Source organism: Myotis myotis, unplaced genomic scaffold (genome assembly GCF_014108235.1).
Source record: "Myotis myotis isolate mMyoMyo1 unplaced genomic scaffold, mMyoMyo1.p scaffold_m19_p_3, whole genome shotgun sequence".
Lineage (NCBI taxonomy): Eukaryota > Metazoa > Chordata > Mammalia > Chiroptera > Vespertilionidae > Myotis > Myotis myotis.
The window spans coordinates 145,888,546-145,907,569 of NW_023416335.1; the positions used below are offsets into that span (position 1 = coordinate 145,888,546).

A 19,024-nucleotide genomic window follows, 5' to 3' on the forward strand; every position below is an offset into this window, starting at 1 on the left:
GTTCCCACTTCACTAGTCCATCCCAAGGTAACCAACAACTTGACTCCAATTTTCATCTCTTTCTTGCTTCCTACCTTGCATATTTTATTATTTGTTGTCCTAAAATTATAGGTTTTAAAATTTTCAGTTGTTTTAACATAAAAATGTATATTTTATGAAGTATATAATCTTTTGGGACTTAGGTCTTTTTAAATTAATAGTATATTGATAAGAGTCATTCAGATTTTGTGTTTTAATGTTAAGATCAAGAAACCTATATTTTTGTGTTTTGAGTTAAGAATAAACTAATTATGACCGCCATATACTAGTTCATTCAGCTAATCTCCTGTGGATGGGCATTCTCGCTCACATTTGGTTTTATCAGGCTTTTTAATTTTACCGATCAAATCTAAGATATATTTTTCCATGGTCCGGACTTATATTTCCTTGATCACCAATGATGTTGAACATATATCTTCATGTATTAATTAATCATATGTGTTTCCTCTTTCACGTTCCTTTTGGATTGTTTATATTCTTCTTGGTGACTTTTTATCATGTCTTGAATCACCAAGGTATGTTGGAATTACTAATACCATCACCATCATTCATATTAATAATCAGTTATCATGTTTAATGTTCTATTTTGTACATGACATTTTCTGTAGGCTAAAAACAGGATTAGGATTAATTCATCAGATTCTTTTTTTAAAAATCCATTTAATCATTCCAACGATTATAACAGTCTTTTCCTTTCAGAAATGTGTGGTTTAAAGGTCTAAGACTTTTATTTAAAATGCACACAATAAAAAATCTCCTCACTTTTTCATGTTGTCCCAGGTTGTCATCTGTGATCAATTGCTCACTAAGAATCAGTAAATCTTGAGCAGTTCTCTGTTCTGTTTTCAGTGCCTGACAAGGTCCAAGGAGTCAGTATTAGCAACTCGGCCAGGAGTGACTACTTAAAGGTATCCTGGGTGCATGCCACTGGAGACTTGGATCACTATGAAGTCACCATTAAAAACAAAAACAACTTCATTCAAACGAAAAGCATCCCCAAGTCTGAAAATGAGTGTGTATTTGTTAAGCTAGTTCCTGGACGGTTGTACAGTGTCACTGTTAGTACAAAAAGTGGGCAATATGAAGCCAGCGAACAAGGGAATGGGAGAACAAGTAAGTGGAAAGATTGCAAAATTGGATGGTCGGTTGGGTCTTGAAGGTTACTGAGTAAATAATTTATCTGAACCTTGAATTTTCTCTACTTAGTTATCAGTAAATTACATTCCCAGTAAGTCTCACTCAGAACTAACATCGTTTAGCCCAGCCATGGCCTACAATTATAGGATATTTATTGGGAGATAAAAGCAAATATACTTGGCAAGCAAGAAGGCCAAATGCCCCATTTTTCTTCTCTGTCCTCTTGCATTGTGCATTGTGACATTTAAAGTTCTGGACGTTTTGTTTTATCTTATGATTGAGATCATAACTCATTTTACAATTAGATTCCACCAACATTTAGCATATAAGATTTATATCAGGAAAATAACTACAATTTTAGCAGTTGATTTTCAATTTTTCTTGTTTAATTATGCATGAAGTAATTTAAGTGACTTATGTGGGGAAGAGAGATGTTTGCCAGTTCCTTGAATGTGATTCGTAAATTATTGTGTAGGCAAACTTTGATCAGTCACTTTCCTAAGTGCCTTCTAATACTCCTCCCTAGTCCCAGAGCCTGTTAAGGATCTAACATTGCGGAATAGGAGCACTGACGACCTTCTCGTGACTTGGTCACGAGCTGATGGGGATGTCGACCAGTATGAGATTCAACTACTCTTCAATGACATGAAATTACTTCCTTCTTTTCACCTTGGAAATACTGCCACTGCGTATCGCTTCACCTCCCTGATACCCGGGCGCCGGTATAAAATTCTCGTGTTGACGATCAGTGGAGATGTACAGCAGTCAGCCTTCATCGAGGGCTTCACAGGTAATTGGAAATGTGGATCTTGAACCTGACCAGTTATAGCAGTGTACAGTTGGCCCTTGAACAACATAGGTTTGAACTATGTGGATCCGTTTATATGCAGATTTTTTCAATAAATATGTTGGAAATTTTTTTTATTTTCTTACTACCATGAAGCAATGATATCTGTTATTCTAGGCTACCATAAAACCATCCTATTTCTGCTTCTTCATTATCAGTGAATGAATCATTACACCTGTAAATAATATTATTTTTTTCACATTATTTTCTCATTTCTGATGTCTATTCTTAGTAGTATGTATAACATTTACAGTGTATTGTGTCACATAAGACAGTATTGATGTAGGTACTGACAAATAGACAATCCATCTTGTAAACAGATGGCATAAACTTAAGGTACCGATACATACAGTAAGTACTATAAATGCATTTAATTTTCCTTACAACTTTTTTTTTTTTATTAGTTAAGGTATTACAAATGTGTCCTCATCCCCCCCATTAACCCCTCTTACAACTTTCTTAATATTTTTCTCTAGCTTACTGTATTATAATAATCCTATCTAATAAAAGAGAAACATGGTAATTAGTGTCACTCCGCTACCCTTCCCATTGGCTAATCAGGGCGATATGCAAATTAACTGCCAGCCAAGATGGCAGTTAACCGCCAACAAAGATGGCGGCTAATTTTCATACTGCAGGCAGGATGGGACAGCAGCGCCATTCTGCCTGCCCCGCCGCCATCCGGGCCTGCTATCTGTGACCTGGATGGCGGGCGACCCCAGAGCTGGTGGGCGTGACCCTGGCGGTCCGCCAGCTGTCACGCCCCCAACCGGCCCTCCCGCCAGGAGATCCGGGCTGGCGGGGCGACTGCTGCTCATCAGCCATCAGTCACACCTCCTGACGGGAGATCCAGACTGGCGGGGCAACTGCTGCCCGTCAGCCATCAGTCACGCCCCCAACCAGCCCTTCCGCCGGGAGATCACAAGGACAAACTCTAGACAGAGTAGGAATATTCGTACCTGAACCCGTTTTCGTACATGGTCAGTTATATGTTGCTTTCTGTCGAGTTCGAAGAGCGTGTGATGTTAAAGTTGTAAATACTTTATCCCAAGGGAAATTAGTCAAGCACTCTGAAAGTGTTTTTACTCTTAATGTGGTATACAGGGAGATATTAGAATAAGTTTAATCACTTTATCAGTCATTATTTGCATCAGTGTTGTTTTTACATCATGAGTTTTTTGTTATATCATTTTATTATGGTTTATTTATTAATAAAATTATGTATTATTTTCATATACATTGTACTCATTTCCTTTTATCTCTCACACTTTTATTATAGAGAAAGGGCAAATAGCAACATTAAAATATTTCCTCTAATTAATTCCCTTTCAATGTGCACGAATTTCATGCACCGGGCCACTAGTATAGTATATAATACATATGACATACAAAATATGAGCTAATCAACTGTTTATGTTATTGGTAAGACTTCCAATGAATAACCGGCTACTAGCAGTTAAGTTTTGGGGAAATGAAAAGTTATATGCACACTTTCAGCTGCATAAGAAAGAGGAAGTGTCAGTGCCCCTAACCCCTACCTTGTTCAAGGGCAGCTGTACTGGTAAGTGTAAATATCTCTGTTGCTTGGATATCACTTCTTTGGAACTTTATTAGTAGTGTTGCTATAATAGTTAATGTTTATTAACAGTTTACCATAAACCAGACCCACAGCAAAACACTTTACACATACATTCTGTTTAATCCTCACCACTTTATGGGATGGTTGCTATTATTATCATTACCATTTTTCTGATGAGGAAACAAGCTTACAGAAGTTAAGCAATTTGCCTGTAGTCCCACAGCTGGCAAATGGGAAAACCAGGACTTGGACCAAAGCAGTCTAGCCCCTTGCTCTATGGCTGGCACCGTTCACTTCTCCTCACTGGCTGAGATGCCACTCTAAACTTCCCTCATTAACTTCAGTTCAGGCAGAAGAGTCAGAGAAAGTTGATAAATTGATACCAGTTTTTTCTATGTGTATCCTTTCAGTAAATGCCAGAACATAAGAAGGACAAAAACTTTGGTTGAAATTCCCACAGTTCATTCTCTAAGTGATGACTTTTTAATTTATTTTCTTTTTCAGTTCCTAGCACTGTTAAAAATATCCATGTCTCTCCCAACGGGGCGACAGATAGCCTGACAGTGAACTGGACTCCTGGTGAGGGCGATGTTGATTCCTACACAGTGTCCGCATTTAGGCAGAACCAAAAGGTTGAATCTCAGACTATCCCCAAGCACATCTCCGAGCACACGTTCCACAGACTGGAGGCTGGGGAGCAGTACCAGATTGTGGTTGCCTCGGTCAGCGGGTCCCTGAGGAACCAGATAGATGCACTCGGCCGGACAGGTAAGCATCCACCTGGAGAAGGGCCAACTTGGTCTCCATAATGGGACAATGGATGTGCTTAGTTACTCACAAATCAAAAATACCCAAATTTAAAACCACCTAAATTTGTACAATTCAATATGGTTTTAAGAGCGTTTCTCATATTTCTTTGCATTTTTCTTTCTTAATGGAGACTTTCAAAACAAATGAAAGGTAATTAGGAACCAAATCATTTGAATAAATTTTTTAACTTGTTAAAGGCTTTAAAATTTTAACAAGCAGACTTCTATAATTATGCATTTTTCAAAATATTATCACTTTCTCAAAATTCTTTTTTAAGAAAATAAATGTTCCTATGCCATCTACTTCACTTGTGATAGCTAAAGAACAAGTAATAAATCAATGAATAATGTATATGTTTACTTATATTACTATCACTATTAATATATTACTTTCAAAACAAAAATCATCTGCAAGCACCTGCTACATGCCAGACATCCTATCTAATAAAAGAGAAACATGGTAATTAGCCGTACATCTGCCACCCTTCCCATTGGCTAATCAGGGTGATATGCGAATTAACTGCCAGCCAAGATGGCAGCCGTCAGCCAGGCAGCTTGAAGTTAACATGAGGCTTGCTTGCTTCGGTGACGGAGGACTCCAACGTTCCCCGCCTACCTTGCCGGCCTCTGAGCTTGCAGTTTGAAACATTCTTACAAATATAGAAGCTAACAAAACCCCAGAAACCTGCTTTCAGCCAGCCGCGATCTCAGAGCTGGAGTTGATACAGTGTTTCGATTATAGAACCCAAACAAACCAGATACCTGCTTTCAGCAGCAGAGGCCTCAGAGCTGGAGCCAGAGCTAAAGCTGGCCCAGAATAAAAAAGAAAAGAAAAAAAGGAGCAGTTGGAAGCTTCAGTCACCCGCCAGCCTGAAAACAGCCCTCAGCCCCTCACCCAGACTGGCCAGGCACCCCAGTGGAGACCCTCACCCTGAAGGGTGTGTGACCAGCTGCAAACAGCCATCATCCCTTCACCCAGGCTGGCCAGACACCCCAGTGGGTGTCCCCACCCTGATCCAGGACACCCTTCAGGGCAAACCAGTCGGCCCCCACCTGTGCACCAGGCCTCTATCCTATATAGTAAAAGAGTAATATGCCTCCCAGCACTGGGATCAGCGGAGCCACGAGGCCTCCTGGCACCGGGATCAGTGTGACAGGGGGCAGCGCCCAAATCCCTGATCGTTCTGTGGCTCTGTGTGTGACAGGGGGCAGGGCCACAACCTCCCTATCTGCCCTGCTCTGTTCGTGACAGGGGAAGGCGCCCCAACCCCCTGATCAGCCCTCTCTGTGCCTGATAGGGGGGAGCTCCCCAACCCCCTGATCGCCCTGCGGCTCTGTGTGTGACAGGGTGCGGCACCCCAACCCCCTGATAGGCCCTGCTCTGTGTGTGACAGGGTGCTGCACCCCAACCCCCCCCCCCACGGGCCCTGCTCTGTGTGTGATGGGGTAGAGCCATAACCTCCCCATTGGCCCTGCCCTGAGTGTGACAGTGGCGGCGCCCCAACCTTCTGATCAGCCCTGCTCTGTGGGTGATAGAGGGCAGTGCCCCAACCCCCTGATCCGCCCTGCTCTGTGCATGACAGGGTGTGGCGTCGCAACCTCCCCATCGACCCTGCCTTGAGTGTGACAGGGGGCGGTGCCCCAACCCCCCTGATGGGCCCTGCTCTGTGTGTGACAGGGGGTGGTGCCCCAACTCCCCAATCAGTCCTGCTCTGAGCCCAACCAGGGGCTGCACCTAGGGATTGGGCCTGCCCTCTGCCTCCCGGGAGCAGGCCTAAGGTAGCCAGTCATTGTCTCCCGCGGGGTCCCAGACTGCGAAAGGGCACAGGCCTGGCTGAGGGACCCCCCCATCCCCCCCGAGTGCACAAATTTTTGTGCACCGGGCCTCTAGTATATATATAAAAGCCTAAGCGACTGTTACAACTGAACAACCAGAATGACTGGTCAACCAGTCACTATGATGCGCACTGACCACCAGGGGGCAGACACTCAATGCAGGAGCTGCCCCCTGGTTGTCAGTGCACTCCCACAGCCAACCTCCTGTGGCCCCTCCCCCCCAGCCAGCCAACCTTTTATAGCCCCTCCCCCTGGACCCCAATCAAGGGGCCGGCTGGCCAACCTCCCACGGTCTCTACCCCCTGCCAGTTGGCTTCCCCGATAGGCCCTGATTGGGGGGCTGGCCATCCAACCTCCCGGGGTCCCTCCCCTGGCTGGCCGACCCCCTGATAGGCCTTGATCACCGGCCAGGCCAAGGGACCCTACCCATGCACAAATACGTGCACCAGGCCTCTACTTTAAAATTATCTCTAGTCACACTACCTGGTAGAGGATCATCATCTCTACTTTAACAATAAGGAAAATAAGGCTAGAAAGTTTATGAAACATTATCTAGATACATGTAATAAGGTCTGGAGCTACTAGTATATTTCAAATCTAGATCTGTTTGTCTCCAAACTTCATGTTCTCTCTACTGTGACACAATACTTCTTAGGTGTCTTCCTTTCTCATAACCATTTATTTAGTTGTGGGGCTTGAGCCTTACTATGTCTCCAATTGACATATTTCCCACCATGTGTCAATCACTGTGCTAGAAAATGAGAATTCAGTAGCAAGATAATGCTTCTGACCTCAAGAAACTTATAATCTATTGAAGGAGACCAAGAAGTAAAAAGGCAATGACAGTATACCATGGTAAGTGCTAAAATAAAAATGAATATGGGGTACTATAGGAGCAAACAGAAAGAGTCAGGGAGGAAGTAATAGTTAAACAGATACTAAGAAGTCATCCTGATGAAGCAGAAACCTTGGCACACTGGGGACCCTTACACTGTTTAGTATGCTGGAATAAAGAATGTGAGCCATGTGGCCAAGGAAGTAGACAAATCAAATTGTAAAGAGCCTTGTATGCCTTATGAAGGTGTTTAGAATTATGGAGAGCCATTGAAGTGTCATCAGCATGCATGTACTATGAGAATATGCCCGATACACATGTAGTTTGAAACTGAGAGGTAAGGAATCAAAGGGACTGGTCAAGTAACTTGTAATAATGTATGAGAGAGATGATATTGTCTTAGGGTAGTGGTAACAGACAAGGTGAGAGATAGAGAGATCCAAGAGAAATAAGATTTAGGAGACAGAAATTATAAGATTAATGATTAATTATATGTAGAAGGGTAAGAGTTTCTGATTTAGATCAAGAGATAGAATCAAAGGACAGTAAGGAAATTATGGGAGGGAGATGAGGAGTCCAATTTGGGCATCTTGAGAGTTGGACATTTGTGGAACATCTAGAGAGATGTCATTTGCAAAAATAGAAGACAGGTCTGAAATATAGCCTAGGACAAAAAATATTATTAACAAATAACACTATTTTGCCTTTCACATCAAAAGCCGTAGTACAAACACTATTATATACTATTGCTTAAGTCAAGGCTTGAAGCTTTGACTTGAGTTAATCTTGGGAATAAAAGTCCAAACAAGCAACTACATATTCCAAACCATATTCATTGAATGTAAATTTGTTCAGCATTCTTGCACTCTCTAGAAAAATACATATACATCATTCTGAATATTTATCAGTGTCACTTCTATGAATTATTCTACTTGTTTGACTTCAAGAACCTGTCTAAATTCAGAGAAAAAAATGAAAAATCAAAGCAATCCTACAGATAATTCAGGACAAGAAATATTTTCTTCTAAGGGCACATGGAAAGTGTCAATGCAATAATGAGGCATCACCTTCCATCTGCAGTTGCTTTAGGAGACATTTTCTCAACTGATTACTTTATCCTAAATGATGAAACCTGCTTCTTTTCTTCCTTTGCAGTCCCAGCATCTGTCCAGGGAATAATTGCAGACAATGTATACAGCAGTCATTCCTTAATAGTAAGTTGGCAAAAAGCCGTTGGCATGGCAGAAAGATATGATATCCTACTTCTAAATGAAAATGGGATTCTTCTGAGTAACACATCAAAACCAGCCACCACGAAGCAGCACAAATTTGAAGACCTGACACCAGGAAAGAAATACAAGATACAGATCCTCACTGTCAGCGGAGGCCTCTTTAGCAAGGAAGCCCAGACAGAAGGCCGAACAGGTAATTCACACAGCCTGCTGTTTTGTGTAAGATATCTCCTTGTCTGCTATTCCTTGGGAACAGTAGCCTCAGAGGGATGAAGCAACATGGGGAGATCACATATATTTCTTGACACCGTAAGAATGGAGACATGATTGTCCATGTCCACGTCAGCTGGCCTGTGGACACAACTTTCAGCCTGCCATACTCCAATTTAGATTTTTCATGAAAACTGTCTCTATTAGTTGCCTATGGCTGCTAGGGTAAATTACCACAAATTTCGCATCTTAAAACAACATCAACTTACTATATTATAGCTCTGGCGGTCGGAATCTGAAGATGGGTCTTATGGGGCTGAAATCAAGGTGTTAGCAGGGTAGTGTTTCTTCTATAGACTTTAGGGGAGAATCTATTCCTGCCCTTATCTCTTCTAGCGGTCACTCAGGTTCCTTGGCTCCTCGCTCCCTTCCAGCAGTGGTAATACCCCAACCTCTGTGCCTGTCACCAGATCTCCTTTACTCTTCTGCCTCCCTCTTCCATATTTGACTCTTGGGATTACATTGGTCACTACCCAGATAACCCAGGATAAGCTCTCCATCTCAAGAACCTTAATTTAATCACATTCACAAAGTCCCTTTGGCCTGTCGGAGGAAAAAGAGGTCAGTATAGCTGGAGAAGAGTGAGTGAGAACACAGTGAGGCATGTAGTCAGAAAAGTAATTGGGGTCAAGAAACGATCACAGTTGTAGAAATCCTAAGGGTCGAAAGCTAAACTAATGCAAGGAGGCTGATGAAAAACAGTAGATATAGTCAAGAAATATTTCTAAATGAGGTAAGATGGTACTTGGTGACTAAGTGGAGTGCAGATGGAGGAACAGGAGATTCTGGAGTTCCTACCTGGCGTGTTTGGTAGAATATAGGCCATGAATTTAGATGAGAGACACAGAAAGAGGGAGTTTCAAGGAGGAATATACAGGATTCCATTTTGGACTGAGTTTGAGATGTCTGAATGACTTTCATAGGGAGGTGATTATTGGTAATTGAAAATATGGGTCCCAGCTCAGAAAAGTGAGAGATAGAGATTTGGATAAAAAGTCTAATTAAATCCATATCTTAGTCTGTTCAAGCTGCTATAACAAAAATACCATAAACTGAGTGGCTTAAACAACAAATACTTCTTTCTCACAGTTCTGGAGGCTGGAAGTCTGCGATCAAGGCACCAGTAGATTGGGTATCTGGTGAGGACTCGCTTTCTGGTTTATAGATAGCATTTCTCATTGTGTCCTCACATGATGAAAAGAGGCGAGAGCTCTCTGGGGCCTCTTTTTAAGGCACTAATCCTGTTCATGTGGGCATCACCCTCATGACCTCATCATCTCCCAGTGGCTCTACCTCTTAATACCATCACCTTGGGGGTTAGGTTTCAACATATGACTTTGGGGGAACACAAACATTCAGACCATAGTAATTCATAAAGTGAATGAGAATGATTGCTTAGCTATTGTTATAAGATATGAAGGGGAGAGAGGATAGAACCATGGACAGCACCAACTTTTAAGTGCCTGACATAAGGAGAAGAAGGAAGCAAAAGAGCCTGAGAAGGTGTTTTCAGTGGAGGGAAAAGAACTCAAGAGAGACCGAGACAAATGCCCTGGTCTGTTTCCACCTGCATCTGAAGACTTCTGTGGAATCAGGAAGCATCTGCACCAACAGTGTCAAAGCTGGTGATTTCAGTTGGCATTTGATTGCTTTCACCAACAGGTAGCACTAAATGGGATTGCAAAATCCTAATGTAAACTTTTTTTAAAAATAGTTTGGACTTTCCTCTTGCTTCTCTTTCCTCTTGCTTCTCTTGCCTTTCCCTTTCTTTCCCACCAGTCTTTCCTCCCCACAATCCTTCCCTCTCATGGTCATTTCCTAGCTCCCAGAAGGCATTCAGAGACAGTTTTTGTTTTGTTTTGTTTTGTTTTGTTTTGTTTTTATCTCTGATATAGCTCTTAAAATTAGAAAGACATTTAGTCACACAGGTCAGATTAACATTTATTATATACCCCCCCCCTCAAAAAATATATTTGAAGATACTTTCCCATTACTGATTTTCCTTGTTCTTTTGTGGTTTTGTTTTTAAAATGAACAGTTTCAGAATCAATAATTAGATGTATGTATTTACTTTAATGTCTCCATGAAGTCACTATTTGTTAAAGGCAGGAACCATGTGTTTTGAACTATTTGCTTGAGTGAACTCATCCAGGTGCCACGCTATAGGCTGTGTCATGGACATGCCAAAACTCAATCTCACTCTCTTGCTCCTCAACTTTTCCAGTGCCAGCAGCTGTCACCAACCTGAGGATCACAGAGAACTCCACCAGACACCTGTCCTTCACCTGGACCACCTCAGAGGGAGAGCTCAACTGGTACAACATCTTTCTGTACAACCCAGATCGAACTCTTCAGGACAGAGCTCAAGTTGACCCACAAGTCCAGAGCTTTTCTTTCCAGAACTTACTGCAAGGTCGAATGTACAAAATGGTGATAGTAACTCACAGTGGGGAGCTGTCTAATGAGTCCTTCATATTCGGAAGGACAGGTAAGACCGGGGCCCACGCACTGAGAAAATTATCACAATAGTTGCTATTCTACCCAGGATATAGCTTTACATGAAATTTGTGACCGTCAGGCTTTCTGACCCTAAGTCAGACCTTTGATTATAGTTTTTGCACTGCCTTCTGCTCGGTTGCCTCCGCTTGTTTACCTCATAGGTTGATGAAAAAATGAATCTCGTTCCTCTACTTCGAAGAGGGTTATTTATAATCCAAGCTGTGCCCTTAATCTTTCTACAAGACATAGATGGAGTAGAGGACAGGTCCCGAGAAGGACAACTACAAATGGGACCAATAAGCAAAGACTGCTGGGAATCAAAACCACAATGCTGGATGAAGTGAACAACAAGAGTTCCAGGAAAACAAGAGGGAGAAACATCTCTCTGGGATGCAAATAGGAATCTGGACCTTCTCTTATTCCATAATTTGAGCCTATTCTCTCATTTTTCTATTCAAAATTATTTTTCATTTGACATTAGTTTTTGTTGTTGTGTCCAAAGCACTGGGCTCAAGTCTGGAACATGACAGTGAACAAGAGAGATGACACCCCTAACCTCATTGAGCTCTACATTAGTGGATGGAGAGGGGCAAGGGACAGCAGATTTTAAAGGGAGATGATTTTGGAACACCTGAAATTCTGTGAAGGGGATAAACAGTATGACATTGTGACAGAGAACTACTTGGCAGGACAAGAAACTAGACAGAGCAGGCATTTCAGCTGAAACCTGAGGGAAGCCATGTGAAGAGCACATTCCAGGCGCCCAACAGAAGTCCTACGTTTGTCTTTTGAAGGGAATGAAATGGAGCAGCAGATAAGCCTAAACCGTGAATAGACTTGCCTATGTGTTACCATTTCCAGAGCAGTTTATGCTCTGCACGTTAATGCTTCCAGTTCCTCTAACTAGAGACAACAGTCTTCATTCTTCAAAGGATGATGATGCTCAAATACCCTTGGGACAGGTGCCAGCATAACCAATTTATATAAAGGTAGAAGCAACTGTTAATAAAGATATTGGTGAGAAAGAGCATAAGAGTACTGAGAACTTAAAGCTGGAGAGGAAGTGGAGACTCAGAGAGGGACGTTATGGTGCGGCGGCCACGGTGACATGGGCCTGACTGCAAGGGCTGGGACCTTCTGTGAACACTTTTAGGGCCTTTTATGAGTTCAGGTATAAGCTGCTTGACCAGTTTTAATTAATCATTTCTGAAGATTTCATTTTATATGTCCATTAAAGTTCATGTGGCAAGCATACAAAGGTCACCACCTGTTGTGTTTTGTTCTATTTTAATTTGTACCACATTCTCCTAAACCTGAGTGAGCTGAGATGTAGGCAAGGTCTGACTCTGCAGTAGGAGCTATTCTCCCATATGCCCAATGCAGCTCATATTTTCACCTGTGGGCCAAAATGCCTTTGTTTCTGCTTTGTCTTTGGTAAGGGCTCTCCCTCTGTTTCAGTCCCAGCCTCTGTGAGTAACCTCAAGGGATCCAATCGGAACATGACAGACAGTCTCTGGTTTAGCTGGAGTCCAGCCCCTGGGGACTTCGACTTCTATGAGCTGATTCTCTATAATCCCAATGGCACGAAGAAGGAAAACTGGAAAGAAAAGGACCTGACGGAGTGGCGTTTTCATGGCCTTGTTCCTGGAAGGAAGTACACCCTGTGTGTGGTAACTCACAGTGGAGAGCTCAGCAACAAGGTCACAGGGCAGAGCAGAACAGGTAAGAAGCCCAATTGCCAATGGCCAAGTATTGGTGGGAAGTAGCTTCCAAAGACGTGTTTTGTTTTGTTTTGTTTTGTTGTTTTGTTGTTGCTGCTGCTTTTAAATATATTTTTATTGATTTTAGAGAGAGAGGAAGGGGGACAGAGAGAGAGAGAGAAACATTGAGAGATCCATCGGCTGCCTCCTGCACACCCTACTGGGGATGGAGCCTGCAGCCTGGGCATATGCCCTGACTGGGAATCAAACCAGTGACCTCTTGGTACATAGGATGAAGCTCAACCCACTAAGCTGTACCAGCCAGGCCAAAGACATATTTTAATTATGGCTTTAATAAGAAGAAACATAAGTAATAAGGATGTGCCATGTGCTAACCCCTGAACTGGGGGGAAAAGCACAATGGTACAGTGGATAAAGGAAACAGAATTTGGTTAAAATGATCTAGGTTCTTAGCTTAACTCTGCCACTGACTTAAGTGAAACTGGGAAGGTCACTGAGCATCTCTAAGCCTCAATTTTTCTTGTCTGTAAAATGGAGATAATCACATACATCATCATTGTGTGGCTATGAGCAGTGCTTCCTAATTTTTTTTTTAATTTCTTAGGCACACATAGACAACATTAATATATGTGTGTGCCAATCTGGGGTCAATGGACAGAGCCATCTGAAATTGGACATAATCTTGGACTTTAGTCCTCACAACTCAAAATATGATAGTATTAATACCTTTGCACACTTGTAACCCATTCAGGGCACACCCATTTAGGGCAGCACTCTGGTAAGGAAGCTCTGGTTATGAAAATGAAAAAAAAAATGTACATAAAACACTTGAGGACAGTGTCTTCCACATAGTAAAGCTCCTATTATTATATTATATTATTTCCTCCTACAAAGTACATTTAAGTATGTCTGATGTCGCTCAGCTATCTTATTGGCATATGTCATGGCATAGAAGTGATTACATGATTTTTCACGTTCTTCTACATACAGCCCCAAGTCCTCCCAGTCTTATGTCATTTGCTGATGTTGCAAACACATCCTTGGCCATCACGTGGAAGGGGCCACCAGACTGGACAGACTACGACGACTTTGAGGTGCAGTGGCTACCCAGAGATGCAATCACGGTCTTCAACCCCTACAGCAACAGAAAATCAGAGGGACGCATCGTGTATGGTCTTCGTCCAGGGAGATCCTATCAGTTCAGTGTCAAGACTGTCAGCGGAGACTCCTGGAAAACCTACAGCAGACCAGTTTCTGGATCTGTGAGGACAAGTATGACATGTTTTCTTACTCTCGGTTCTCAAATGGAATGAGAAGGAAGTATGTGTTACAACATGTAATTCCAACCGGGCTTGATTTAAATCTACATTTTTACTTGGAATTGGTTAGATTGAATCCAGGCAGAATTATCTATAGATTTGTTCATTTATTGATATACTAGCAATAATGAACAATAAAGAAAAATCTCAGAGAGCTTACAGTCGAGTGGGAGGCATCATCTTTAAAAGCAATTTCATTTGGGTGTGATGAAGGAAGCATTTGGCACTGTAGAAACCCATGTAGTGGCACTGACCCAATGCAAGGGAGCTTCCAGGAAGAAGAAACATCCAAATCAAAACCTAAGGAAAGAGTAAGATCCACCAGGTGGAGACGGGGAAAGAAGTGGAAAATATTCCAGGTAGAGAGACTAAAATATTCCAAGACCAGGAAGGAGAGAGGAATGGAAAGGAGTTTCGTTGGCAAAAGCATAAAAGGTGCAATTAGGAGAATCAGGTCATCAAATGTCTTGTGAGCCATTGTAACGACTTTGAACTTTATCCTCAATCAATCAGAGCCACTGAAGAATTTTTGGCCAAGATGTCATAATCAGATTTGTACTTTAGAAAGCCACTCTGGGTACAGTGTAAAGAATAGGTTAAAAGAGGCAAACTAGACGCAGAGAGATCGGTTAGGACATATTGTTACAAAACTGAAGAGAAAAATATTTTTAACAGTGAAATATGTATCAGTTTCTTCTCAAAGGCATTTTGGGATCAATGAACTAACCTGAAAGAAACAAAGGTGTTTCAGAATAGGAACCTCAATTCAAGTATTTATTTTTCAATAATACCTAGTAAATGTAGCTTCTCAGATCAGATAGTGGTTATTGAGAAAATACCTAGCTGGAAATTAGAAATTTATGCAAGTAGTTGTTTTGTTTATTCAACAAACTTGAGTGCTATAACAATTATCATTTGTGCTACATATTGTATCCAAAGACCAGATTCAAGAGAAATATGTGAAGAAAAACTAACAGGTTTTGCTTATAGCAAGCTTGGGGTGGGTTTTCAGTGGTTTGCTGTGACTGTGTGATTGAATGACAGGTGCGCAGTTAAGAGCTCAGTAGAGGCTGGGTCCAATCACATCTGGAGTATTGTGTTCCGTCCTAGATGCTAGAGTTTAAGAGTGTCATCTACCACCTGGGGCATGCCCATGAGGAGAGCAACCAGCATGCAGAGGGATCTGGCGCTGAATTTTATGAGGAATGGCTGATGGAACTTTGAGGATTTCATTAGTTAGGGTTGGGTTTGGCTATGGGTAACAGAAACCCCAAAATAAGAGGATTAAGCAAAATAGAAGCTTATCATCATTCTTTTATAAATCACTCCAATAGCCAGTTACTCACAAATAAGCTCCAGCCATGATGAATAACTGGTCATTCAGGGTCAACCACCTTCCCACACCTCCCAGCCCCACCCTCAGCAGCTGGGTGCATGGTTTCTCTGTCTAAAATGCCCTTCCCGATATCTGGGCGAGTTGTCATCTTTGCCAGAGGCCTTTGCTATCTCCTGCCCACCACTAGGGCCAGCAGCAAAAAGGTGTCTGTCACCACACAGCATCTTCTTTTTCCATTTCTTCTGGGACAATCTCCTTTCAGCCTTGTATTATGGCTGTTTTGGAGTCCTCTCCCTTCCTAGAGGTTAAGGCTAATGTCGTATTCACCTCTCTACTGTTCATAGACCCTAGAAGAGCACCTTGCACATAGTAGGCACTCATTTCTTAGTGAATGGGAGCGGGACCTGAGTCTTGGAAGGCAGGTGGGACTTACAGGTGAAAAGGAGGAGAAGGAACTGAGGGAAGAGGTGGAAGCCAGTTTCCATATTATCCTTTGTGCAAATTATCAGAGTTATGGGTTAGGCAGGATGTCTTTAGGTCTCAGCTCTGATTTGGTTTGAAAGGAGTTCCAAAGTTTAACAAGCAGTTAATGTTTGAAAAGACACAGTTATTGCTTGTCTCAAATGCCAATTCTTTTGTGAGCCTTTTGATGGGTTGATGCCATTGATTATTGCCATCTGGGGATTGTTACTATATTGTGTGCTGTGGTCAATAGGACAATGGGACAGGCTTTTAACTTTTAATCTTTATGAAGGTTTTAACTCCTGGAATGAAATAAGGTGGTCTAGACTTAGGTTTCAAGTTCTATTCCAGAGCCTGAAGGCTCCTTGGAAATGTCTGGGGGATGCAAGGGAGGTCGTAGAGAGAGCACCCCAGTGTAGCACCCCTGAGCCCAATGCACACCTCAAACACAGACCAGAACTCCTCTGATTCTACAGACCAGGGAACTGAGAACTATTCTTTTTTAAATGGCTCCACTGCTAAAATTACAATTTGAAAATTACTTATCTAAATCATACAATTTCACTTTATAGATATATAAATAATTAGAAATTGGTAGGCATGCAACTGATTGGGGCAGCCTACAGAGTTTCTTATTAACCTTGACAGTCACTTAAGTGCTTTTCTTCCCGACTGAATCTTTTACTCATTGTTTTGTCATTCACAATAAGTAAGACCAGCTTCTCTTCACTGAGTCCCTACTGGGGTCAGGCACTCTGTTAGGCAAAAGAAACCGAATGACCATAGCATAGGGGCCTGGGACAGAATGGTCTCCATGCAGAACACAAGCAGTTTCGGTTCCATGGCATGTGAGCAGGGAAGGGCAGGCAGAAAATGGAAGAGGGGACAGAAGCCAGAGCCCAGAGGGTAACAGGCCAGCAATGCCATTTCTTAATTCCCTCATTTATTGAGCAATTTCTATACCAGCCACTATTCTAGGAGGCTGTGCATGTTTCAACTCATTGAATCATCACAGTAATCATGTTATCTTAACTTCCCTACTTTACAGAGGGGCTCAGATGTGTTAAGTAACTTGCCCAAGAACGCACAGCTGGTAAATAGAATCTGAATTCAGGCAGGCTGATCTGCACTTCTGACCTCTCCTTTACTCTGCCTGACCCTCTATCTGACTTCTGCCACTTGATTTCACTGCCCATGTGCACATTTGTGTTTCCAGTCACATTGGTATCTGGTGATTTTTTTAAAGGAACAGCACTTTAACTTTTAATGTTTCTCAAAATAGGGTGTGGCAGGCAGACATTCCCTTAGAGGCCTATGAGAATATTTTTTTCCTTGAAAAACAATCCAAATTAACTTGGGGAATTATTTCTTTAGATCTCTGAGCTAGTTGGACCCAAAGAAGCTAAAAAAAAAAAAAAAAAGTGTCTCACAGCATTATGAAAAGTGTCCCTTCCTCTCTCTCCTTTAGAGCCAGACAAAATCCAAAACCTGCATTGCCGGCCTCAGAACTCCACGGCCATTGCCTGCTCTTGGATCCCTCCTGATTCTGACTTTGACGGGTATAGCATTGAATGCCGGAAAATGGACACTCAAGAAGTTGAGTTTTCCAGAAAGCTGGAGAAGGAAAAATCTCTGCTCAGTATTATGATGCTCGTGCCCCATAAGAGGTACCTGGTGTCCATCAAGGTGCAGTCAGCTGGCGTGACCAGTGAGGTGGTGGAAGACAGCACCATCACGATGATAGACCGTGAGTGTCCCCGGAGGTGTGCGTAGTCCGCTGTCCTGTTCGTCATTGCTGTCCACTTGCATACAGTTCACTTCCACATTAGCGTGTCTTGTCACTTAGAGGACCTAAAAGGCCGGGGAAATGGAAGCATTTCTCTGTGTAAGGTACCCTGCAGCAAACAAGCTAAAAGATCTTAAGGACCCTAAATGAGTTAGCATTTACCGATACAGTTAGAGCGCTCATGGAGCTGCCTCTTTCATTATGTTTAATGTGCCTCTGGCACATCACTTCAGGCCTGCTCCCATTGGGAGAGGAGGGGTTTTCTTGATTGAATGCAGGCACGCAAGTGTGTGTGCACATAACAGAGAGAGAGAGAGAGAGAGAGAGAGAGAGAGAGAGAGAGAGAAGATGTATCAACACCTCACATATTGTTTCTATGTAAAAGCAGAGTTGTGACCCTTCTTGCTTCTCTCTCCACCCTTCCTCAGGCCCTCCTCCTCCACCTCCGCATATCCGTGTGAATAAAAAGGACGTGCTAATTAGCAAATCTTCCATCAACTTTACTTTCAACTGCAGCTGGTTCAGCGACACCAATGGAGCTGTGAAGTACTTCACGGTGGTAGTGAGAGAAGCTGATGGTAAGCGAATTCCCTCAACTCCAAGACGCAGCATTGCTTTCTCAAAAGCCACTATGGGGATGCAGGGAGATGTAACAAAAAAAACTGTTCAAAGGCTCTTTCAACAATAAAGAGCTGGGTGTAATTATTCAATGGGTGAATGATAATAATAGCAACCACAACAGTAATAACTGTAACCATCAGTTACTGAGCCCATACTATGTGTCAGGCACTGTTGGAAGTGCACTGCATGTGCAGACTCATTCACTCTTCTTCACTACTCATTCAGTCCTGTTCACTGCTCTTTTGGTCTGCCATTAAGCAGCAATATGCTATAACTGTCTTCCCCCATCTCTGTCTCAAATACCCCCACCAATCACATGTCCCAAACCACCCACCAATTCACAAAAATACTCAAAAGCTTGAGGGAGGAAAAAGATGATCATAAAAAGCATTCCTCCTTTCTCTACTGCATTTTCTTCAATGTATGTTTTATTCTCTAGTTCTTTCATCCTCAAATTATTCTGTGTCTACTTAATGCCTGTGGACTAGGCAAATACTAGGTGATTGTTGAAACAACATTCCATACAACCACCGAGTATGATCCTCAGAGATTACTACATACATCAGCATTTATCAAAATACAGGAGCATTGTACATTGGTGTCCACATGCCTGTAAATGTATTTGCCATTGAGGTCTTGTGTGTTATTTCTCCAAAACAGATGTTTGTGTCTGGAACGGCATTGATATATTTTGCA

General features: G+C 42.3%; 1 protein-coding gene across 7 annotated transcripts in view; it reads left to right on the top strand.

Annotated features, from left to right (window-relative positions):
* PTPRB (protein tyrosine phosphatase receptor type B) overlaps positions 1-19,024 on the top strand; it is a 110,357-nt gene that overhangs the window by 55,920 nt on the left and 35,413 nt on the right. For 6 of the 7 annotated variants that reach the window (XR_004965917.1, XR_004965918.1, XM_036298465.1 and 3 more), the window contains 9 exons: positions 889-1,152; positions 1,703-1,966; positions 4,107-4,370; positions 8,238-8,507; positions 10,809-11,072; positions 12,542-12,805; positions 13,795-14,076; positions 17,390-17,668; positions 18,136-18,285. Coding sequence is in view for 5 of the 7 variants with exons in the window: in XM_036298465.1 (XP_036154358.1) it covers positions 889-1,152; positions 1,703-1,966; positions 4,107-4,370; positions 8,238-8,507; positions 10,809-11,072; positions 12,542-12,805; positions 13,795-14,076; positions 17,390-17,668; positions 18,136-18,285 (2,301 nt within the window). In the remaining 2 variants the exon portion in view is untranslated. The remainder of the gene's footprint in view (positions 1-888; positions 1,153-1,702; positions 1,967-4,106; positions 4,371-8,237; positions 8,508-10,808; positions 11,073-12,541; positions 12,806-13,794; positions 14,077-17,389; positions 17,669-18,135; positions 18,286-19,024) is intronic. The other variant, XM_036298466.1, reaches the window with a different exon arrangement.